This window comes from Idiotropiscis lumnitzeri, chromosome 6, assembly GCF_059441095.1.
Source record: "Idiotropiscis lumnitzeri isolate Australia: NSW breed Sydney's pygmy pipehorse chromosome 6, RoL_Ilum_1.0, whole genome shotgun sequence".
Lineage (NCBI taxonomy): Eukaryota > Metazoa > Chordata > Actinopteri > Syngnathiformes > Syngnathidae > Idiotropiscis > Idiotropiscis lumnitzeri.
Window position 1 is genome coordinate 5,171,754 of NC_142396.1, and position 25,101 is coordinate 5,196,854.

A 25,101-nucleotide genomic window follows, 5' to 3' on the forward strand; every position below is an offset into this window, starting at 1 on the left:
CTCAGGCGTTCCTGCAGGGCTCCCATCCAGAGATTGACTGACTCCAGAAGACTCAAGTGGAATAGACGCACTCCAGCGCTTTTCTCCCTTCCGGGAAAGACTAATGCAATGTGATTTTATTGATCAGCTGTGTGGGATTCTCAGATTTTTTTTTTCTTGTTCCCTTCGGAATGGGAAAGAGCGCATCTGACTCAACGTCCGTCCAAATATATAGAAAGACCAACATATGGAGAGCAGTGGGCACTGCAGCATGAAGGCAACAACTGGACTTGTCTTTTGCCTGGTTACTAAGAGCAAGTGAGAAAATAATAGTCAGCGCTGTCCACGAAGCTTGTGGGTGGATGCGGCGAGCAGACGGCTATTAGACTGGGAGGAAGCGGCGCAAGCTGTGAGGATGATCCATAAATGGACCGTTGCCTTCAAGGAGACTCATTTTGATTAGTTTTGCCCAAGATCTTTTACTGATCATTTTTATTCAAGGGAGAACGGGATTTCCACTGAGGCTCGGGTTTAGCGTCCCTTGCGGTATTTCTTTGTAGATGAATGCGGAGCTTGTTCCTGAGAGGATGGAGGACTGCTTGAGGAGCAGCTTTTTGGCACTGATGATATTGTTTTTGCTTCCGAACACAGTTTACACAGCCAGCAGCGTTTATCCCAGAATACGGCTCTCACACAAAGGTAAGAAATGTGAAGTGTGTTGTCTAGCGCAGTGGTTGCTCACCTTTTTTTTTTGTGTACCCCTTATAATTTTTGAGTACCCACTCAAGCAGGCATGTTGAAGATTCTACAAAAGTAGATTACATCCCATATTTGGAAAATTTGATTCACAGCTTTTTAACTTGAAGAAAAACATAAATATTATGTTGCCGTTAACTCATTAACTGCCATTGACGGCTAAAAACGTCAATCCATTTTATTATTTTTTTTTATACGACTGGTAGTGAATGAGTTAAATTGGATCGTAAACTCAAAGAAAATGTGAATCAAAATAAAGAACAAATACCAGCTTTGTTATATATGACTGATAACATTTACCATAAAAAAAAAAAATTGGAGCACCTTTAAATAAATCCACTTTATACAATAATATCAGGAACAAAAACTGAGCAAGAAAAATATTTAGACGCACGCATTATCGCAGTTTTACTTCCTTTCTCGTCAGACATCTGAGCTTTCATGAGACACTTGTGTTGACGCGGGGCTGTTGTGATTTTGGAAAGTATAGGTTATCGGTCTGGGAAATATATTTTTAAATTATTCCACATTCCCCCTTAAAATGTGCTCACGTAACCCCGAGTGGTAGGTGCACTAGTGGCGCGGATGATGGGGCTGCGGGGGCACCCGGAAAAATATTCTTGGACAAAAAAAAAAAAGTGCCAGTCAAGATAATTGATCCTACGGAATTGTGCATATTACAGAACGGGCACAAATATTTTGTGGCCGACTGGTTAGCACGTCAGCCTCACAGTTCGGAGGTGCAGTGTTGGATTCCAGCTCCGGTCTTCCTGTGTGGAATTTGCATGTCCTGTCCTATGTGGGTTTTCTCCGGGTATTCTGGTTTACTCCCACGTTCCGAAGACATGCATGTCGGTTAAATGAACACTCCAAATAGTCATGAGGTGTGATTGTGAGTGTGACTGGTTGTTTGTCTTTGTGTGCCCTGCGATTGGCTGGCAACCAGTTCAGGATGTACCCCGCCTACTGCCCGAAGACAGCTGGGATAGGCGCCAGCATGCCCGCAACCCTCGTGAAGAGAAGCGACGTGGACAATGGATGGATGGATGGATAATTGCCAATTTAGTACAGATGTGGCAAAACCTCCCATATGTTAAACGCTGTACATTTCATAGAATTTTGCCTTCACCTTCTCTCCTTACGAGCTTCGAGGACAAATAGACTGAGAAACAGTTTCTTTCCGAGAGCCATCTCTATTCTGAACTCTCACACACACACACGAGACCACCCTTCCCTTGCAGAACAGCATCGTGATGTGTTTTTATATACCCTTCAGTATTATTTTCCATTGCACTCTCTTATTTATCTAATTTATATATTTGTCTGTATTATTGTTGTATTGCACTGGAGAGGGGAGCTCTCTAATCTCGTTGCACTCTTGAGTACAATGACAATAAAGGGATTTCTAATTTCTAATTTCCAGGAACACATAAAAACTTCAATAGAGAATTCCAGCTTTGTAAAGGTTGGGAAATTCCTGTAATAATTCTTAGGCTGCATCAAAGCTTAGAGACAATATATGGTAACATTTCAGAGCAAGCCAAATGAAAAAGCTTTTACTGATCCTTTCACAAAGTTGAAAATTTTGACTTTTCCCGGCTGGACAGCTCCAATTACACAAGTAAGTTGGTATGTAAAGTGACACAGTATTTCACCGCTGACAGAAGATAAAAGCAGTTGTAGGGACAAAATAGTAAAATCCGGGGCAAAGGTGATTACAAAGTAGAAGGTGACACAAGAGTGGATTTTTACTGCCGTCCCTTTTCACTCTCACAGTAAAAAAAAATTGCGTAACATCGCATCCCAGACCATAGCGGAAAAAAAAAAATCCAGTCCCGTCTCAGTGAAGATGACCCTCAATCCATCCTGTTCCCGTTCAAAATGATTCCCACTCCAGTATCGCTCCCATTTTGGAGGTCAGCTACACTTAAGAAGAAGAAAAAAAAAAAAGTTTCCACAAGGATGCTCCCACTCTTGTCTGAACTTTTTATCCTATCCTGTCCTGTCCTGTCCCAATCCCACGATTAAAGGTAAAGTTGACTCCGATCCCAGGGGCATCCTTTTTCGGTCAAATTAAAATGATTAAATTGTCATCGCGTGTTCATCATAAGCCTACGCCAACACGCAGAGATTTCGCGGAGTACCCACAAAGAAGCTCCTTGTTTGTTTTGCGCAGCCATTGGGGCTGAGAATTCACAATGTCCTTAATTCCGTAACGGTACATCTATGGAGGAGGTATTCAACAAAAAAAAGTGGACTTGGATACATTGTGATATACGTTACAAACTGTCTGGTTCACTCGGTGACGGTGATGATGATAAGGGTTTAATCTTTGCAGAGCAAACACTGTCATATTCTCACACGTTTCTTTGATCTCTATAGCAACAGAGTGGTAATTCCACATAAGCCTGTTAGTCATGGTTGGATATAGGTGTGGAATTTTAACGGTCAATAACTTATAAACACACAGCACTGTTGGACCCTTCATAAAAATTTAGGGGTCAGCAGTTACACGTGTGAAGCAGCACGATATTTATTCATCTGCACAGCATCATTTGGTGCTTTTACATAACGGTAGGTTGTCAGACATTTTAAATAGGTCGAAAAAGTGAGTGCAAGGGAAGCACAGGTGGTTTCCCTGAAAAAACATATTTCCTTTGCTGTGGCGGTGACTGAAAATGAATTGATATGCAAGTTGGAACGTACCGTTTAGGCTAATAATAAAAAAGACTTCTAAGTTATAAATATGAATCAAACAAAAGGAAAACAACCAAGCATTCTTTCTTGGGTCACGTAGCAACTAGGGTAAATGAAAAATGAATTAAAGATTTTTGATACTGGAACCAAGATCAGTTCCTGAACGATATTTTTCATGCCAAGTTTATTTAATATATATTTACAAAGAGAAAAAAATTATATTACACATTGCCAGGGCTGCCTTTAATGACTCGTAGGCCCCGGGGCTCAGCATCAAATATAGGCCCAGCTCCCCAAACTAACGCCCTTATTTTACTTAGCGGTGAACATTTCCAACTCTTCGCTAAAATAGAAAATGCGCGTTCATGTCAGGGTTCGTTCAAGGTCGCGAATGTTCAGTTATCGTGACGTTCGACAAATTAATTAAAGGTCCAATAATGTCAAATTTAATGCCTTCCAATTGGCCCTCTAGAGGGGGTTTCGGGTACTGCAGCGACAAGAGTACGACACATTTCACAACGGCTAAAGCACTGCACAGAATTGACTGTGCGTTGATAAATTCATGGCAAGAACGTCAAGTAATAGACAGAAAATTCAACACATTTTTTTTTTATTAAGCTAGACGCTAGACTTCCGAAGGCGCCTTGGCTCAAGCCCAGGTAAGCCCGTTGGTAAAGCCAGCCCTTCACGTTGCGTTAGATTCTTGAGTTTTATTTTACAGCTTTGGGATTTTTCCACTCAAATCCCGTTTCTTACATAAATGATTTCCAAGTGACAGGTCAGTGCCTGATGCTCACTTGGCAGTTTTATTCCTCCTTCAGAAAAAAATGTCGAATTTCCCAAGACAAATAAGGTCACCCCTGTCCGATGGCGTCCCGCGAGTGGAAAATGGATGCTCCGAGGGTGTGGATAATGCTTGCACACAGAGATATCTTGTTGTCAACTTTGATAGCATAGGCAGAGTATCTCTCGCATTCCTTAAACCGGTTCACTGGATTTACTTAGGTAGATAGCAAACCTCTGCACAGCTGGATCTCATCCTGAACCATCTGTCAGGCTACAGAGAATTCTCGTTTTATTTCAAGTACTCATCAGAAAATAGCTCCTCAATGGCACGACTGGAAATAAGAAGAAATAATTTTCTGAAAATGACCACCGCACTACAAGAAAGTGTAATTGCACATCCACTCCAGTAGATGGCGGTGGCGCTCTCATTGCATATTGTGCACAGCGATTATTAACGCAACGGTTTACGTTTGTTTTGCAGTGAAAATGATATTATTTATAGTTGCGTCAGAGAGTGGGTGGTGGGGTGGGAGAGCAAATTGTTTTCTTCTTGCGAGGGGGGAGGGCGTAACAGAAAATAATTGAGAAGCACTGCGTTAAGTTAACGAACAAAGGATTTCACTAAACGCAAACCTGTTCCTGTTGAAATCCCAGACATGGCGCCGTCTCCGGTACTCTTGGATGAAGCGGAGTCTGGTTGTGATTTTGAATTGTGAGGGAACTGAAGCTCAGTCCCCCAGCTCCAGGGGAGACGTATAGCCGAATTTATCTTTATATTCAGAGTTTGTGGTTAAAGATGACACCCCACTAAGCTGCAGTGTCTGTCTTTGGTCACACATGTTCTGGATAGCAAAGTCATTTGGAACAGGAGATCTAATTCAAGATACATTGTCGTCATCGATGACCAGTCATTTAACTAAATGCACGGTATTGTGTCAGTCAGGCAGTAGTTGTGTAGAACTCCACTGCGTCAGACTGAGATCTTTTTTTTTTATCCCTTTGCTCAATGTTGCGGTCTGTAAGTGGATGCCCACTGTATATTTTCCCTAAGTTGAAAAGTCAGGAAGAACTGAATTTTTCACAAGCTGCAGGCTTTGATGCCGTTCAGGGAGAGTGCCGAGATGGATTCAAATGTTCTCCCCCGGCATATAGAAAAATATTACAATAACATCTGCTAGCATAACCTTCTGCAAGTATCCGGTCTAACTCTGCGGAAGATGGACAGGAATTCACAAGAGAGGTCATCTACGTTTGGATGGAGAAACCATCTCTAAAGGTGGGCGCTGTGGAAGAGCAGACTGGGTGTGTGCTCTTGTTACTAATTTTGCTAGCTTGTGTGTTTAATTTTAGCGTAATGCATCTTGACATGCCTCAACTCGAAGCTTTTTTTTTGGTAAAAAAAAAAATTCTCTGCAGACCGTTCCAAAATGACCCACGGCCCAGTCCCGTTCCACAGGCCGGTGGTTGGCAACCACTGACGTCAAGTATACTACACCCTGTGGTGTCCTAGCCAGAATTAGACCGTGGGAGTATAAAGAAGACTTTAGACCAGGGGTGTGAAATTCAAATACACAAAAGTACAAACAAAGCCGCGGGCTAGCATTTAATTTTTTTTAAAAACAATATAAATGCAGATTTTTTTTTTTATTGAATTTTTTTATTATAAGCGATTTTATTCATGTGATACATTGTTTAGTTTTTAAAATTACTAATCTCATTTTGAATGTTACTATAATCATATGGAATGTAAAATGGTATAGTAGTCATTTGGTATAGCCTCGCGGGCCAAATATAATTACACTGCGGGCCAAATTTGGCCCACGGGCCAGAGTTTGACACCGATGCTTTAGACAAATAGAACCATCCAGTTCCGATTGATTCTGCGCCCTGAGAATATTTCTACTGTATGAGCACTGAAACCTTGTATGTTTAACCTGCTTGGATCAATCAGAATCATCAAGTTTCTGCTGGCTTGGGCACATGAATTCCTCAGGGCGGATCTGAATATGTGTCTTGGATGTCCTTGCGAGCAAGCAAATAATCGCGTGCCTTGATGTTCAGAGATGTTATCTCCGCCTTTCTGTTCTTTCCCGATGAGTTTTGACACAGATTCATTTGAGATAACGGCAAAGCAGAAGACATTCCAAGTTTGTACTTCAATCATACGGTGCATTAAGCAAACATCCAAGATTCCAAGCTGCATTTAGAGCAGAAGCTGACCCTAATGTTTGACGATGCAGCATCCAGCTCTCCTCAAAAGACTTATCTTGTTCCACTCCTTAATTCCAGTTTTGTATAAATTAATTCCCTTGTTGAAGAAACAAAGTTTTTATTTTGCTCTAGTTTGGACCCCTTTGCAAGTATTTCTGGCTACAGTACTTTTTTTTTTTTTTTAACCCCGCCAAAACAGTCGTCAATTGTGATGCTAATGAAAGGTTTCACAGGGTGCATGTGTCAGGGTTATGGCAGACTGCGGGTTTGGTGGTCAGGCATGGCCTGCGGTCTGCGTAATGCAGCAATGGACACAATACGACCTCATTAGATATGCTGCTGAAGGTGCAGTGTTTTCATCTCATCCTGCAGTGCCTCAGAATACATTGACTGCACACCCCGCACACCCCGCCCAAAGGGCCACACAACAAACGGATGTGCAAGACGCCATGGCAACAGCAACCTCGTACGGATATATCACTCAAAAATGTGACTCTAAGACGGGATTTATTTGCACTCCTGCCTACAGAAATGTGCCGACTTGTCACAAATAGTTTGGACAAGGTCTCATACCTCATGCACGGGTTATCTTTCGAGTTAAACGTTGCGTGTCATGTCATCAAGCCGAGTCATCAAGTGTGCTTCATGGTGACAATAGGATGAGATTGGTGATTTGTCAGGTAATAATTATAGTGTAAAAAAAGCCTCCCTGCCTTTAAGTTGTAATTTCAGACCTTCCACGGCTGACAAAATGACAAGTCAGATATTTTGTAGCTTTGATAATGATGGGGCATCCACCTTGATCCAAGGAGGGGAATCCCAGGGTCCTTCTTCAAAATGAATAAAATGAATAGAATGAAGAGAGAGAGAGAGAGAGAGAGAGAGAGATTTTTTTTTTAAAATTGAGTTATTTTTCAGGGCAGATTTGTTAGTTTTTATTAGTTAAATTTTTTTTCAAAAAACACTTAATTTTAGTTTTAGTATTAGTTTTTTTTCATGTAATACTTGTGTGCAGAATTTGAAAAATACCATAGTGAGAATAGTGTAGTATAGATTCAATAGAAATATTGTTTTAAAACATTTTAATAATACAGGGTACAGTATGCATCTGCCCTAATGAATTAATTAATTAAATAACAATCGGATGCCTTGTTTACCAAGATGCCAACTTCTAAAGTGGATTTGTGGCTTGAATTTCGTGTACTATTTTTTTTTTATATATGTTATGTATTTTTTTGTATTAATGAAGCAAAAAAAAAAAAAGCACTTTTTACCTAGCATTGCGTTTAATAATTGTCTCCTAAGCGCGACGTCATCTGTTAGCTTCTCGTAGTCAGTTGCTGCTTGATGACGTGGGACTAGAACTCCAAAATGAGCAGGTTCTCTTCTTGCAGTAATATCGAAATAAAATCAACCCCAAAGGCTTGTGTATTAAAAAAGACGTTTTCGCCATGATTGTCATTAGTTTCAGTTAGTTTTCATTATTATTTTTATTTAATGTTTTTTCCATTTTAGTTTGAGTTATTTCGTCTAAAATGACCTTGGCGGGAAGTCAAATTTGAACTTGAATGGTTCACGCTCACCTAATGCAAAATGGAAGTTTGACGTTTGATTGGATGGATAACACGTTCTAGGTTGACTAAGGAAAAATGATATATTCGGCACACCTCCCCTGCTTTTTCACCTCTCACCGTGGTTTTGTCTGCGTATATCGCTGAGCAGTTGCCCTCCCATTGTGTATGCGTGTTCATTAATCAGGTGTCAAGGAGGGAGGCAGCTGTTGAAGCTCCAGTGTTCTGTCTGACCTTTTCCCCGTGAAAAAAAAAAACAAAAAACAAGAGGAGGACCATGATGTGAAGGCAAAGATTACTTGAGCCTTCACAGATTACATTTGGACTCAGAAAAATCGTTTGACCTTACTGTATGTATAAAAGAGACAATAAAATTAAAAGTTTTCATGAACTTGGACACATGTCATTTGCGGACTACTTAAAACAGAGGGACATACGTGAAACTTTTTGTTTGTCACAGGAAGGGAGCTTATTACACCGCCATCGTAAGAAAAAGGAAGAAAATTGGTGAAACTTAAAAAAAAAAAAAAAAAAAAAAAAGTGTGACAACTATATAGGATCCTACAGTGATGAGGTCTTTGGCGTTGTTCAGACTGCCAGAAAAACATCAAATTGGCTCTTTTTTTTGTCTAAACAATTGCAAAGCACATTAAATCGGATTTTTGCAAGAACGATTCAAACCACATTCGGAAGGTAGTTTGATATCCAATTTGAATATGATTTTTCAATCTGTGACGCGACGCAAAACACAATGCGCCAGAGCAGAGCGCGGCAATCGAAGCACTGGGCGATAAAGAATAGAGCACATCAAAGAAAGTGAAAAAAAAAAAAAAAGCAGTCCCTGGACAGAGGAGGAAACGCATTGCCTTGAGGGTTTGTGGGGAGAGAGTTCCATATTAGCAAAGCTCGAGGGTATGCATGTATCGAAACAAGTGCATTTTTGAAAGTAGTTCGTGTGTTGCTGCTGTCGCAATTATCCAACTATGACGGACTTGTGGTGCAATGGATCGTATTTGACCGGGGCATTTTATCAACTTGAGGTGAAACGAGTCCTCAAATTAATTATTTGTTTTCTGTCTCCGGTCCCGACACCGTCATTTCAAACAGACATGTCAGGGAAGCTACAAATATACTCAACGAACACGCCGCTTTTGCAATGGCTAACTTCAAAATAAAGCTCGACAAATAATACATGGAGTCACAAATGCCAAAGCCTTACTAAACTTTTACTTTGAAGTTGGCCTTGGTGGTGGCGTAACGAGTCGGCTAGCTTAACTTTTTTTTTTTCAACCTTTCAGTTCGTAGTATCGCAGTTTTAATTGACATTACATCAACGCAACGCCATCCCGAAATCATATTCGGTCGCTTATATAGGACACTAACAAACCGCTAGTTAATTACGCCGTCATTGTATGGCACAATACAATACAATACAACTTATATTACACACGTCTCCCCCGGTAGTGACCTCTAGTGCTAGGAGCTAGCGGTTAGCATCAGCAACAAATGCCAGCTACCCCCACCAGCCCAACACTGCAAAATTTCTGGACTTGTATAAACAGGTCCGCGGCGGAAAATGTGCTCAGGGACCACTGTTCTAGAACACACACCGAGTCCGTGAGCAAACTCCATACAAACGGAAAGTTAGCTCATTTTAGTTCTGGTATTAAACACAAGCTTCCCAATGGATAAAACGATGAGTGAAAGTTTTGACTTTAATGATCTCCTAGTTTGAGTGACTCAAATCCCTCCACCCAGCCTGCTTGGAGAAAAAAGTAGGTTGCTCACTGGCAAACGCATTGTAGTCTCAGTGTTTCCATGCACACTCCAGACGAATGCAAATGTTTATTTGGATCGCGGATCTCCGAATCGTCTGCATCTTCTTTCACCGCATATCAGATGAAAGTGTCCGCCTTAGGGGGAACGCCCCCCCCCCTATGCATTTTCCATTTGATGTGGGATCCTGGCCAACTGTGGAAAACCCTCCGCCACCTCCTTTCACGTCTCTCGCTAGTGGCAAAGAAAGTCCTGGCTGGCTTTGGATGACAGGAAGCAAAGTTTTGAGAAGGGAAAGAAGATGCAGAAATCCCCCTCGTTGCCTTTTTATCAGTTCAAGACGTGGCTACAGCTGCACTTAATAACAGGAGAGACCGAACAGTGTGATTGCAGCGCACACCTGTTAATCATAGTAATGAGTGCAACGCACCATAAAAACTCTCATTTTCTGCAAAGCATTTTTTTTTCAGGGAAAGGAGGAATTTACTGCATCCTTTTCAATTTTCCACCCAATTTTTGTTAATCCACCATTTCTTTCTTTCATTTCCATATTTCATTCATCCATCCTGACCTACTTCCTCACTGCAAAATGCCCTACCAGAGCGTAATTTCCTAAAGAAGGATGATTAGACAGCCTCACCCTAATTCTAAACCCAATCCTAACCCACCTCGCGATGGGCATTATTGGTAGGACGTCACCAGTGGCGGGTCGTGCATTTCACTCATGGGCCAGTACGGAGTGAGTGTCGGACGACCTAGCTTCTCTTGAAAGGTCCGTCTTGAAAATGGCCTCGCAAGTGTATCTGCAATTAAAGCCACACTTTTCCTTCCTTCGGCCATTGTGGTTTAAAAAAAGGAAGAATATATTTTAGATTTTCGAGCGGTCGCCAGTTACGACTTCCGGGTGTGTTGATTCCGCATAGCGCTGCCCCCTCACGAGTGAGCATCCAATGACAAAATGCGTCCATCACCTTCAGCGTAAGGCCAATCTGTCAAGCGCACAGTCTTCTGATTGAGTAGCTTAATGTTAAATACAGAACCCAAATCCACAAGCACCTTCAAAGTAGCCTGTTCAATGAGCTTTGCATAACACTTGAGAATCGTTAAAATTCAAGGTCGCACCTCCTCGGTGGCTGTGTGAGTATCCACCGGTTACGGTGGAACCGTTACGCCTGGAAAATGCGTAAGAAAGGCGCGAAAGGAATTGACTCAAACGCGAGCGTGAGATTTTAGTCCTTAATGATTCAATGCGCCACATGAGGAGCAGAATTTGGACCCAGAAGCAGACAAGATCCGTGTCCGGATGAAGTAAAAGTCTTTCGATACAAAAATACAAAGTAACGACAGAGAGCAGAGCTGGATGTTTGGTTCCCGGTGAAAAAGCGACGCATTAGCAGGTGAGACACTCACTTCCTGATTGGAGATTAAAGGATGGGATGGAGCAGGTGATGATGACTGCGGGGAAGCGTGGCCATTGACTTAATGGTGGTGGAAAGGTTGTGAATAGTCCATAACCTCCCTCAGGAGGTACTCGCATCTGCCGAGCAAAATCCACGGCTGGTCAGGACGTATTGTGAAGTGATGGGTGGAATTTGGAACCAGCAGCAGACAGGAAACGGACAAGAAAAGTAAACGTCTTTTTCGATACAAAAATACAAAGTAACAACCGAGAGCAGGGCTGAAAAATCACATGTCACGGAGCAACTCAAACGTCCTTTTTCCTCTACTTTGTTTACTTATATTGCTGCTCCCACCTTTTGTCTTTCTCCATTTTCAATCGTTTCCGTTTCCTGCGTTGCTTCCTTTGCTCATTCTGCCTCGCTTTGTCCCATGATTATTTCCCCACTTCCTTCCTGAGCATGAACGTCAATAGAAATGATCCGTTTATCGAACAAGACAAGTGAGAAGTGGACAAGCAAGGGCTTTTGGCGTGCGTGCCGTTTAAGGCATCACTTTAAATAGCCGTCGACGTCTGTCATCTAAATAAGTGCTAGCAGATTTTGACTTCACACCAAAAAGAAGGAGTTCCTTGTTTTGCGAGCCAGACTGACACTCAAGCGTCACAACGGAATGTGCTCCTTTCAGCCAAGTTCCGTCAAACTGAGAAACGAGCGCGAGTGATGCGAGTGTGCGTGTGTGCCGATTAGATAATTACAGGGAAGCACGTATGACGACTTGCCACAGCACTTCAGTCGCTAGCACCTAGCAATTCCAGACCCAGCGCTACTCAAACAAACACTTCTTGTTTTTCCAACATTTAGACCTTAATCGCAACAAAGAACTACTTGCACTGGCTTACTCCTCCGTGGATACCTAATCCTATTTTAAACAAATGGGAGTGGGATTTTGCTGCGGTTCAAATGTGAAAATGGGATAAACGTTCCCTGCATCAATATCCATGATCAAGTTTCACTAAAATATACAGACGATAGGAAAGAAAACCCAGCAATTAGCCTCTGCCGCCTCAGCAGGTAGCGAGACCTCAGAACAAGGATCTCCGTTGTCATGGTCCACGTCATTAAGACATTGACAGCACCAAGAGGTTTCTCCGTGTTTAACGGTCACCATTTTAAAGTGGTCTTGCGCAAAGTTACGCGGGTTATTTTTCTATGTCAGCAGACGAATTTAATGGATTTGAAAGGCATCCGGCAGATGAGTGAGGCAACTACGGTCAAAGTTCAATATGTCGGCGTGCTTTCATACCTATGGAAGAGTCTGTGCTCTCGGGTTCCCGTGCGATTCGCCCACCCGCAAAAGGTTTTCTATTCATCATCCGATCCAAAATATTTCAGGTAGTTGGGTAGTATGCGGCAAATAATATCAATATGCAGAAGCATTGTTTGGTTAGGCAGCATTAAATATGTTGACTTATCACAATATCGTACTGTATCGTATTTATATCGTACAGTATCAATATATCTGAATTAAATATGTATATTATATATTGATGCGATGAATAAATATCAATATGGTGATTTATCATAAGCATTGCAGCGCAAGAAATCTGTGATATTTTTGGCAACATTTTGTGATTATTCTATGAAATTATTTTTCACATAGCTCCACTGAGGCACTTTTTTTTTTTTTTTTTGTAACCCTGCTTAACATGCACTCACCGCAGAAATTAAAATTCATTTATTGACAGCCGGGCATGGCCAGTGTCTTAATAAAATCCCTTGCTGCCCGTTGTAAATGATTTCAAACTTTACACACACCAGGACACGTGCTTTCCCAACACAGGTCACTTGGGTCAGGCTTGGTTCTTTCGGGACCAATAAAAGAAAAAAATGAATTTAGTTATTTGACATCCAGTGGTGTTGAGACTCACAGGAAGCACATTGGACATCGGATTCAGCGTCACCTCTTTTAAATCGTTTCACCTTCAAAGCCTTGGGAAGTGTTTCTGCTGATTTGCACCCCGTGCTCACGCAGCACATGGAGAGCATGTTTAGCGGAACAGCCTGTCAAGCTCAATCAGATCATCCGACGCATATTGTGCATATTGAACACATGAGTAGCACTCCACTGAATGTATGCAGGTGGGAGCGTTCTCATCCACATGTACGCTCCTTCCCGTATGTTTTGAAACACGGAAACTTGCCAAGATCTCGCATATTGCCATCAAACTGATGTATACTGTACTTGTATATTCCATCTACAACTATTTTCCATGTCACTGAGCATTCACGCATACCTTAGACCAAGGGGAGCAACGTCAGACCAAAATTGACTTGTCACGAATTCAATGTAAGCGAATGAGAATTCTGTAGGAATTATAATTTAATAAGTGATTGCTTCAAAAATGACTCTTTTTATAATACAAAATTGTATGAGGCCATGTGCGCCATGAGTGATGCTTTTAATAAATAATATGAGAGTATAAAACGGGCAGAAAAGATCAATTATATGAATAAGGTTTCCACTAATTACAGTGAAAGTGTTGAGATGCTTCACTTGTTAAGAGGAATTTCAAAAGGGGACGTCAACCCAACTAAAATCTTTGCAATATGTTCTGTGCGCCATCACGAGTGTAAACATGGCATTCTGATTAATTTTGCATTCTGGAATATGAGTTAACGAGCAAAATCTACCTATTTTTATCCATCTAAGAGGGTGGCCATTTTGTTACTTATTGACATCAGTTACTCAGGGCTCAGGTAACAACCAATCATGGCTAACATATTTTCTAAAACTGAGCCATGATTGGTCCTTAGCTGAGCAACAGTGAAATAATTTTCAGTCAAAAGAAATAACAAAATGGACGCTCCTTGAGATGGTGTAAAACGGGTAGATGTACTGGCTGCATAACGTGAAGACCAGGAGGTGGAAGGGATGTGGGAATAGGTATGTGTGATGTGTGACATTGCGCTATAAGCCAGCTTCGTACGTGCTATCGGCCCGGTACAAAGTACCGATCCGCGGCCCGGATGGTTGGGGCCACTTGGCGGACAACATGACTTTCCTATTACATAATTTTTTTTTCATTTTGCATTTTGATTGATTATTGTATCCGTAAATTAACATTTTACTAACACAACCAGTCAACTATCAAAATTGATCATTTTTTTTAGTCCAACTCCAAGTTTGCGAAATCAAACTCTAGACAAAGCCACGTTGACATTCATTTCCACCTTCTGAGAAACTTAAAACAACAACATTTCCCCCTGACAACAAAAGCACCATCATACTTGCATTACTGGTGTATGACTGGCGGATTGACGCATGACGTGACACACTTGAGAGCACAAAGTTTACCACATGGAGGAAGTGACGAGATTAAAAGCTAAATCTCTCTGCTATTCTTCGTTGAATTTGAAACACATGGCACATATGTGCAGAGATGACCCAGACGATCCGATCTATCATTCGTATCGGTTTTGGAGCATTTATACACTAGGTAGATAGAGAGATACCACATTGAAAAAAAAAATATCACGATAAAAATAATAGATGGTGCGTTGCGACTTCTATACAAACCCGGGTTACGTCGCTACGGTGGGAATTAGGGAACACCGTTTTAACAAAATGACCCTCTGGATAATACATCATAGAAAGCTATTAACGTCACTATAAACTCAACACAGCTTTATTTATTGAGCACTTTGCAGCAGAAGCAACAATATTAAATACAAACTAAAGCATTTACTCACCGAAACTGCTGAACGGTAATATAATATAAGAATAAAATCCATCCTCTTTATTTCCCTCGTGTCATGGCCCAGATATACAATATAGCCAGCGAGGCTTTAAAGCTAACATTGCAGCATGTCGTATTTCCACGTTTGTCTTCCTTTTGGGACACGTATCCATTGATGGTAGGACGCTTGCGAGATTAAACACTAAAAAGACGTATTTTGGTTGACTTTGCAGATCTCGTCAAGTCGTACACAGACGCATGATCAGGATGTGCAAAGCGGTCCCCGGTTGCCCACGTTATGCAAACGGCCCACGACGTCATCTGAACGTGGTGATGTAATGTCATGCGCGAACTCCAGCGAGTTTAATTTCCGTTTGCCAAGCACGGCATACTCGGTCGGGTTGATGCAAATTAAGGACGCAGTAAGGATTGGCCCGGGAAAACACCACGTTCCATCCCATAATGACGCACAATGGCGCAAACGCCCTGGCGTAAAGACTAGCAAAATGCCAAAAGACAGAAAACTCCACCCAAGCGCAACATTAGACTTGCGCCCGGTAACCAATGGAACGAACAGACTCCTTGAAGCCATTTTGAGTAGAAATCTTGTATTTTACATCGCACTTATCGCAACAAACTGTAACGTGCCCAGCATTGAAGGTAGAAAATGAATATTGACAGAACAAGGCTAATAATCCTTAAATTCAATAAACCACATTTAACCTGGGCATGGGGAGTTTTTGGACTATTTGAAATACAATACAAAGCACCGCCGCAGTGTTGTCATAATCATTTGTGTTAATCCTCAAATGTCTCGTGTTGATTTTATCGCGACAGAACTTTGGCAGTTGAACAGAACGTGGGTGTTCCAGGGCAATGGCGTGCCTTTTCAGCCCCAAACCATGCTGCTGGACGAGGGCCACGAGAGGCTTTATGTCGGGGCCAAGAATGCGCTGTTCTCCCTCAGCCTGGACCAGGTAACACGCACCACAAAGAGGTAGGCCTGGTCCAAGACTAACGAACTCTTAAACCCATTATTGGAACATGTGACCTATTTGGATGTGGCATGTTTAGACATATAGGGAAATTATTTGACTAAGTGCAAAACACAAGGTATAATTTGAACAATGTCAATAATTCTATGTTGTTATTTTGTTCCCTCTACTATTTTCCAGATCCAGTGGGCCAGTACTGAATCCCAAATAGAAGAATGCTTGATGAAGGGTCGCGAAAAAGTATGTGAATGACCGCATACTACTGTACGTTGTTGAGTACATTGTGTAGTTTGGACCAGTGGTGCCCAACCATCGGGTCGCGGGCCCCGCAGATGGGGAAAAAAATAATAATATATTTTCTCTTTCTTTCTCTCTTTCTCTCTCTCCTCTCTCTCTCTCCTCTCTCTCCTCTCTTCTCTCTCTCTCTCTCTCTCTCTCCTCTCTCTCTCTCTTCTCTCTCTCTCTCCTCTCTCTCTCTCTCTCTCCTCTCTCTCTCTCTCTCCTCTCTCTCTCTCTCTCCTCTCTCTCTCTCTCTCTCTCTCTCCTCTCTCTCTCTTCTCTCTCTCTCTCTCTCTCTCTCTCCTCTCTCTCTCTCTCTCTCTCTCTCTCTCTCTCTCTCTCTCCTCTCTCTCTCTCTCTCTCTCTCTCTTCTCTCTCTCTCATCTCTCTCTCTCTCTCTCTCTCTCTCTCTCTCTCTCTCTCTCTCTCTCTCTCTCTCTCTCTCTCTCTCTCATTACTCAAAATTAAGAGACAAATGGTTTACATCAAATCATGACATGAGTTAATTAAGCTTCCAGCTCACTGACCTTTGCTTGACCTGCCCTATTGACATTATTGATAATGCAGTAAACGTCTGGCTCTTCTCCATAACACATTTCCCCACCACGCAGCCCCCCTGACGCAAATGTCGTCAGCCGGTGATTTATTCGTCCTAATTCTTCCAACAGATGGAGTGCGCAAACTACATCAAGGTTTTGCAGCAGTACAACGAGACCCATCTCTTGGTCTGCGGGACGGCATCCTTCAACCCCACATGCAGCCTTGGTGCACGTGGGACACAGCGGGGAGGTGAGTCAGAGCGTTACTGGAGCTCTTCAGTCGCCACCTATACTTGAAGTTGCCCATGTTCATTGTGTGCTTAAGCCACAGCTTGTATGTTTGATGTCTAGTATTCCTTTTGCTGCTGGTCTGTTTTCTTGTCCTCAGTCTAATTTTCAGTTAGTGCTAAATTTGGCAATTTTTTTTTATTAAAAATATTTATTAAATGACTAAAAATTACTTTGCAACAATTCCAATTACCAAAGTAGCACCATGTTGAGGCAACACTCTCGGGTCAAATCTAGTTTTCCATGTTCATCTCAGCCAGCCCCTATTTTTCTCTCCGCATTCCCCCAAAAACACGCATGATCGATGAACTGAAGTTGTGAACATAGGTGAGGGTGCTTAGTTTGTCTGGTGAGTGGTGACCTGGAGCTGGCCTTTGTTACAGTCATGGGAGGGGCCATATTCACAGCACAGCGGGCTTCCGGGACCTTCCACATAAATCAATGACATTTCTGAACCACCAGCGACGGTCGTAAAAACGCAAGCTGTGCATCGATGTTTTTGGGGGTTTTTTTGTGCGCGCTTGTGCCACCTGGTTATCAGACCTCATAGATGTTCATTACATATATATATTTTTTTTTTTTTTTGCTCATCCTTCACTTTCCTCTCCTGCTCATCCTTCACTTTCCTCTCCTGCTCATCCATCACTTTCTATCCTAATCACACAGCTTGTTTTGTTTGGCTGCTTGCCATTTTCAAGTGTCACAATGCGCACGCTGTTTTGTGCTGACAGGACAGGCTATTTACTCTGCAAGAGGAGAGCATTACGAGCGGTAAAGGACGATGTCCATTCAATCACAACAGTCCCTGCACCTCCACACTCTCAGGTGACTAAGAGTCAGAGCTCAACTCTCAAAGCCGAAAGATTTCACATTGATTGCTGTTGGTTGTTTTTTTAAGCCAATCAATGCTGCCCTCTTGTGGGCGTGTTCCGTCGTGTATTCATGAGAGGCTGTGTTTCAGGTGGAGAGTTGTATGTGGGCCTCTACACAGACTACTGGGAGAACGACGCTGCCTTGTGTCGACTCAACAATCGCACATATACGCGCACGGAGAGGGATGACAGGCAGCAGCTCAACGGTCAGTTGAAATCCATTCGTCCATTTTCTTGACCATTAATGCTGTTCAAGGTGAAGGACGCTGGAGCTTATCCCAGCTGACTTTGGGCAAAGGGCGAGCTGCACCCTGGACTGGTTGTCAGTCAAATGTAGACGTAAAGAGACAGACAGCCATTCACACTCACTTTCACCCCTTCAGAGTGAGATCTGAGACTGTCCAATAGGGGGTGTTGTCGTGTACAACTGCAATACTCAGAACACATAAAACTTGTTTCCCATTTGTCTCTTTACAGAACCAAGATTTGTCGGTTCAGCGGTTATTCCCGATAACGACGACAAAGATGATGACAAAGTTTACTTCTTCTTCACCGAACGTGAGGTGGATGCAGAGGGGGTCAACAAGGCTGTCTACACCCGCGTCGGCCGAGTCTGTGTGGTATGGATTTGATATACGGTTATGGCTTTTTCTGGACAAAATCCATCATGAGGCCAAAAGTGCTGAGAGTGCAGCCATCCATCTTTTTGTGCCCTACCGCCTCTCAGAATGATCAAGGAGGGCAGAGGATGCTGGTGAACAGATGGAGCTCCTTTCTGAAGACGCGACTCATTTGCTCTGTGGCCGGACCTGATGGCATTGATACTCACTTTGATCTACTTGGTGAGGGCATGTGGTGTATATTATTGTTTTATAGTTTAGACAGCACATATAAGAAGAAATAACATTTCCCCAAATGACATCAAATTTATTCAAATGCCCAATCTAGGACAGAGCAAACTTTAAAACAAAAAATGTGTTTGTATCACATTTCATTTTCTGTCAAATTTAAATATCCACAATTAACTTCCTGGTCAGATCCATGTTAAATTTGACAATCATTACAGGTAATCATTTGTAATAAACGGAGAACCTGTCAAAGATATGCTAATGAAAACGTTCTCTCTCTTCCCAAATAAATTCTCCTTTTTGTTTCTCAGAGGATGTCTATGTGTTGAAGAACAAAGATGGGAAAACCCCAGAAATCTTTGGCCTTTTTAGCACAACAAGGTGAGGAAGATGACGTTTCAGTTTCATGACATGAAAATGAAGGAAAACTGATCCCTCAAAGTGTTCTTTTGCAGTGAGGTGTTTAAAGGCTATGCGGTGTGTGTCTATCACATGGATGACATCCGAGCTGCGTTCAATGGCCCCTTTGCCTTCAGAGAGAGACCTGAGCATCACTGGACACCTTCGGAGGATAAAGTCCCCTACCCACGGCCTGGTTCTGTAAGACCTATTTATAAATTGACTTTTTCATTTGTTGAAAAATAGTTGAATGACCAGTTTACCCGCCTCCATAATGAGGACAAACGCTAAAGAAGCCCTCTTAATAGCCCTTTTCACTCTGACGTCACAGAGACATCTGATCGGTTAGATGGGGTGACAAATTGAATTTGCAGGCCCAGGTTCACTTGCCAGGTGATACATCATGCACAGATCTGAGTGACATCTGGACAGTTGTGGTAGGACATCTGGTAGCTGTGTAGGAGCTGACCTAATAGAATTATGTATTGGTTGAACATTAGGGGCCCCAAGATTGACTCCTGAGGAACCCCACAACTCATAATCATTTTGATTTAAGACCAATTATCAATTTCAGCAAAGTGCATCCTGTCCTCCAGATAGGACTTAAACCAATTTAGAACAGTACCAGAGTTTGGATGATAGTCAAAGGTCCAGTAGAACTTAGACTGAGATTTCGCCTGCTTCTGTCTGCAATCAGATTTCATTTGTCACCTTGATTAACGCTATCTCGTTAAGACCAGCACAATCATTATGAAAAGGTCTATAGCTTCCATAAAAAAAATATCGTAGTTAGAACTCTGGAGTGACTGCTCTACCCGGTGAAAGTGAAATTTAAATTAACCAAGTCAAATCTTTTTGTGAGTTGCCTATTTCAAAATTTCCAAAAGCCAAACACTCAAAACAGGCGCGCCAAAAATTCTTGATCTTTGGGATATTTTGGTGAAAGCAAGTCATAGATGTGTTATTTAAGCAACTGAGAAACATTTCAAATTGTGGGAAAAAGATACTAAATATGTCACAGAGGCCTGTAGACTACATTTGCAACAGCAACCACAATTATGCATTCACGGCACACCGTGTTTGTCTTTTGACCCATGTCTTTCGAGTGGGACATCACAGCGAGCATGTAAAACATGTTAGCAACCACCTTCGGGTCAGGCCGAGCCGGGGGGCATGTCGCAGTCAGACCCGCAACATACCGGCTTGTTGTTATCTACGCAGCAAAACCGTGCCAACGCAATTAATTACCTTCTCTGCCTCCACCGCTTGAAATCTGTCATCTCAGTGCGCCAGCAAAGTCAACGGCGGTGGTTTTTCAAGCTCGAAGGAGTTCCCAGATGAGGTCCTGCGCTTCGTGCGCTCTCACCCCATGATGTATCGTCCAGTTCTTCCGCAACATCGCAGGCCGGTGTTCCTGCAAACAGAGCCGAGCAGGAGAAAGTTAACACAGATTGCGGTGGACAGGGTGCAAGCCCAGGATGGACACTATCACGTTCTCTATATAGGGACAGGTACTGATATTTTTTTATTAACAGCTTTTTTGTTGTTTTTCTTGCTCAGGATCTTGTATATATCCTTGCTTTCCGGTGTAAATCCAGATTGTTTCATTTATATGATCAACATGAAATAAAGTAACCCTGCATTTCTTTACTATGACATAAGATGCAGTAAATTACGCTACAGAGCAATAAAAAAAATGATGACTTGGTACACAGTAGCTCCTAAACAAAATGATCTATTTTAAACAATCCACTATTGCCGTTTCTTCCACTCAGATGACTCACTGGTGCTCAAAGTTATCACAATCTACAACAAAGATGCAGATACAATGGAAGAGGTGCTGCTGGAAGAGCTGCAAGTGTTTGAGGTGGGAAAGTGGAAGGTTTGTTGTAATGTGGAGCAGATACTGTTTTATTTTTTTTTTTTTTTATTGTTGAGCTAGCATTTACAAGCAAACTTCAAATCAAGTGATAAAAAACATGTGAAAATTGGAGAAAATAAAGTGTGAGTGGTATAATATCAAATTGAATTTTTTTCCCAAATGTGTATTTGGATCAGATTTGGATTAAACATGATTGGATAGCTCGAAATCTTACATAAGATAAACTAAATGGTCATTACATCTATAAATAATCTGCCGTTACTTTTTGTTTTCAAAATGTCAGGTTTAAAGCGATCATGATTTTTTATAGTTTTTTTTTTTTTTACATCAGAATGTGTGAATCAAAAACCGCAAGGATTAAAAAAATAATAATAATAATTAAAATTTACATCTGGTTAACATCCAGGTTAAAGTTGCATGATTTTTTTTCTTCAAATCACAAACAAGATAAATATTCTTTGCTTCGTTTTGTTTTCACAATTTAAAGGGGATATCAATCCCACAAAACGTCTACATATCCTGCAATCGCGATACTAATCAAAATGCCATATTTCAACTAGTGAGCCTGCCTCGAGCGTATTGTTGGAAATCATTTTTGGGGGTTGACTTCCCCTTTAAGGAAATTGAATTAAATTAGAAAAGCATAATTCATACTGTCATTCACACCAACAGTCACTGAAATGGAAAACTACACTCCCAATAATCAAAATAAAATTAACCCTGTGATTTTCATTCATGGCCCTGTAAATGTAAAAATATAGTCCCCATGCTACTAAGATGTTGACACTGACATCTGTTATTTTTTTCTCCCAGGTTCCAGCCCCAATAAAAGAGATCATTATATCACCGAAACGGGTAAGAATGAAAATGAACCCTATATGTTTCCTGTTCATATTAAAATTCATCATTCCTGTCCTGCAATTCTGCCTTATAACCACAAGATGCTAACATTGCATCACTTTGCATGGCTGTTGTTTTTTTTTGGGGTCGTCAGCAACAGTTGTACGTGGGCTCAGAGGCCGGCGTGGCGCAGGTTAAATTGCACCAGTGCGCCCTCTACGGCTCAGAATGTGCCGACTGTTGTCTGGCTCGAGACCCCTACTGCGCTTGGGACGGCTTGACTTGCTCCAGTTACTACCCATCTGGGGTCTACACCAAAAGGTAAGCGCACGACACAGGTTGGGAAAGTACTTACACGCTTGAAGGGGAAGTCAACACCCCCCCCCCCCCCACCCCAAAAAAAAAATGAGTCGAACGTGAGTTAAGCTGTAAAATCCACCCCTTTTTGTACAACTCAGATGGCGGCCATTTTGCCACTTCTGTCAACTGAAAATGACATCACAGTTGCTCAGACCTCAGATAACGGCCAATCATGGATCAGCTTCAACAGGTGAGCCGTGATTGGTCGTTACCTGAGCCCTGAGCAACTGTGATGTTATTTTCAGTTAACAAAATTTTACGAAATGGCCGCCCCTTGAGATGGATAAAAACGGGTGGACTTTGCTGCTTAACTCATATTTCACAAACGCAATTTTAATCAGAATGACATTTTTAGACTAGTGAAAGCACAGAAAACATATTTTTGCAAATAATTTTTGGCGTTGACTTCCCCTTAGAATAGAATTGACAAATAAGCTGAATAAATAAATAAGCAAATAAATAAATTCTTTACTCAAGGAAAGTACTTAATAACAAAAATAAAAATAATATATAAATAATATATAAAAATAATTTTTACTGTAATTAACAACACCCGTTTTTGATAACTTGGCAAAATTACATAAAAAACAAAGGACAAGGAAGGAGTATAACAGATCGTACAAATGTAGTTTCAAATGTACAGAATAAAAGTAAAATGTCAGAAAAATAAAAACTTAAGTACAGCTACATAACAAACTACAATCACAAAGTATTTGTACTTTGTCAGAGCCTTATTTTGTTTACTTACAAGTCTCCGTCCTTCCAATTTTTTATTTTTTCGCTCCCATCCATCTCAGCAGACGATTCAGGCGACAGGATATTCGCCATGGCAACGCCGTCCAACTGTGCAACGGCCTGCAAATTGACGGTGAGTGGAAAAGAGCAGCCTACCGCTACGTTGTACGTCAAAGAAAAGCTGCGTAAGCACGAACATGGCACTTACAGACGGTCCACACGCCCGATTTTTATCCTGTTTGTCCATCCAGATGAGCAATGGCACAAATCCGAGGAGAAGACGGTGTTTGGTGTGGAGGGTAACAGCACGTTGCTCAGCTGCGTCCCCCGATCGCTTCATGCCAAGGTGCTCTGGTTCCTACAAAATGGAGACGACAAACAGGAGGTGAGTGACGTACGCCGAGTGGCTCGGGGAATTATACTGTGCAAGTAAATGTGGACGGAATTCAGCGAGTTTCAGCCATCTGAAATTGCAACACTAGGAAACAAACGATTGTCATTTTACACGCCATACAATTTAAAGGAATCATGCCGGAAGCACATTTTTTTCCTAAGAGCGCAATTCAAACTGTTCCCCGGCTGCCATAAGTTTGAGAACCTCCTATTCATTTCTACCACCAGGTTCACCAGGACGAGCGTGTGATCTGGACTTCGCACGGGCTTCTTCTACTGAGCCTCACCAGCTCCGACGCCGGCGTGTACGTGTGCCAGACGGTGGAACACGGCTACGTGCACACGCTACTACGTGTCACTCTGCACGTGCTCAGCGGGGAAACGTTGGCGTCCGCCGTCAGGCCTAACGACAAAAGCGCAGCCCCCTGCCAGTCCCACGTCAACCCCATGGCGGGCCTCAGTTTCAGCTCCAGAACTCTGGTGCCTGCTTCCAGACCGGGCCCACACTCCCGGCAGTGGTACAAGGAGTTCCTCCAGCTGATCGATTACAGGGACGCGCAGCGAGTGGAGGAGTACTGTGAGAAGGTGTGGTGGCCAGATAAGAAACGCAAAAAGAACAAAAAGAAGTTTATGCCCTCAGGTGGAGAGAAGAGAGGTAAAGCTAGGTTGGCTGAGGGTAGTCATCGAGCCCCCAGGCACACTCTTGACACCTGAGAGCACACACACGTGCACAGACACACACTCACATCCATTCTGTAGAGAATTTAGTAGGATTATGTACAGGGAAAAAAAAAAAAGCACTGTAAATAAAACAAGACCACCATGCTGCTGAAAAAAATATTCAATCTAAAATAACATTATGGGAGTAGCGATGGGCATGTGAATAAATTTGCAGTTATAGTTTGAAAATATTTGAAAATTGCTGTCTGGATGTTTTGAACTCCTGTTTTAATGCCGTGGTGCATCATAGCGTGGATGTAGCCCAGTTTATCTCATCCATTTTTTTTTATAACGTTAGAGCTTTACTTTTGGATAAGAGGTGGAACACAAATTGGCAAATCAAAGCCTTCACTTAACCTTAAAACGCTCATGTTTGGAATTCGGAAGGAAAAAAAATGGAGTATCACGGGCAAGTAAATTTCTCACAGAAAGATCCGGGAATCAAACCCGAAATCTTTTGACTGCAAAGCAGACGTGATAACAACATGATTTGAAAACACATCACATTCGCGGCACGTGACGGGGGCTTCACTTTTCGTACTCTTCCTACTAAATTCCAACGCTACCTGTTACATTTTGACCTTTCGTTGGATCACGTGGTTTTCAGACTGACTTCGGAGAGAGAGCGCTTGCCTTTTTTTTTTTGTGCTGTCAAGCAATGATCTGATGATGAGCAGTCGGTCAGTCGTGCGAATAACGAGGGCCTCCCTTCTCGGAGGCAAGACGGCGGCGAGCAGATAGGTGACAAGGACATTGTTGTGCGGAGACAAGACGCTGTAAATACAAGATCCCCGTGGACTGACCCCATCAACCTCGCGCCCGCCGCCTTCTATCCCAACTTTGCTTTACATTTACAACTGTACTCGTGCTGTGAACGCACTGCATGTGTATCTCACTGTATCTGTCATGACAGAAAAAAAAAAATCAGTTCTGGAAAAGATTAAGCGACCAAACGAACACTGGACCTTTTTTGGTGTTTTGCTCATTTGCCATTTTTTTGGCAAATAATTGCTCAAAGTGATGATATTTGTATTTTGG

The 25,101-nt window shown here is 42.1% G+C and overlaps 1 protein-coding gene across 1 annotated transcript; it reads left to right on the forward strand.

Moving 5' to 3' along the window:
• Positions 1 to 25,101, forward strand: sema3e (sema domain, immunoglobulin domain (Ig), short basic domain, secreted, (semaphorin) 3E). Its single transcript, XM_088298543.1, is given in 19 exon segments — positions 1 to 678; positions 15,751 to 15,888; positions 15,891 to 15,910; positions 16,089 to 16,148; positions 16,856 to 16,945; positions 16,947 to 16,976; positions 17,746 to 17,839; positions 17,976 to 18,092; positions 18,364 to 18,506; positions 18,614 to 18,728; positions 19,046 to 19,115; positions 19,190 to 19,334; positions 20,419 to 20,644; positions 20,909 to 21,000; positions 21,829 to 21,870; positions 22,010 to 22,176; positions 23,013 to 23,083; positions 23,202 to 23,335; positions 23,572 to 25,101. Coding segments are annotated over 19 exon segments (2,379 nt in total). The 5' UTR covers positions 1 to 539; the 3' UTR covers positions 24,058 to 25,101.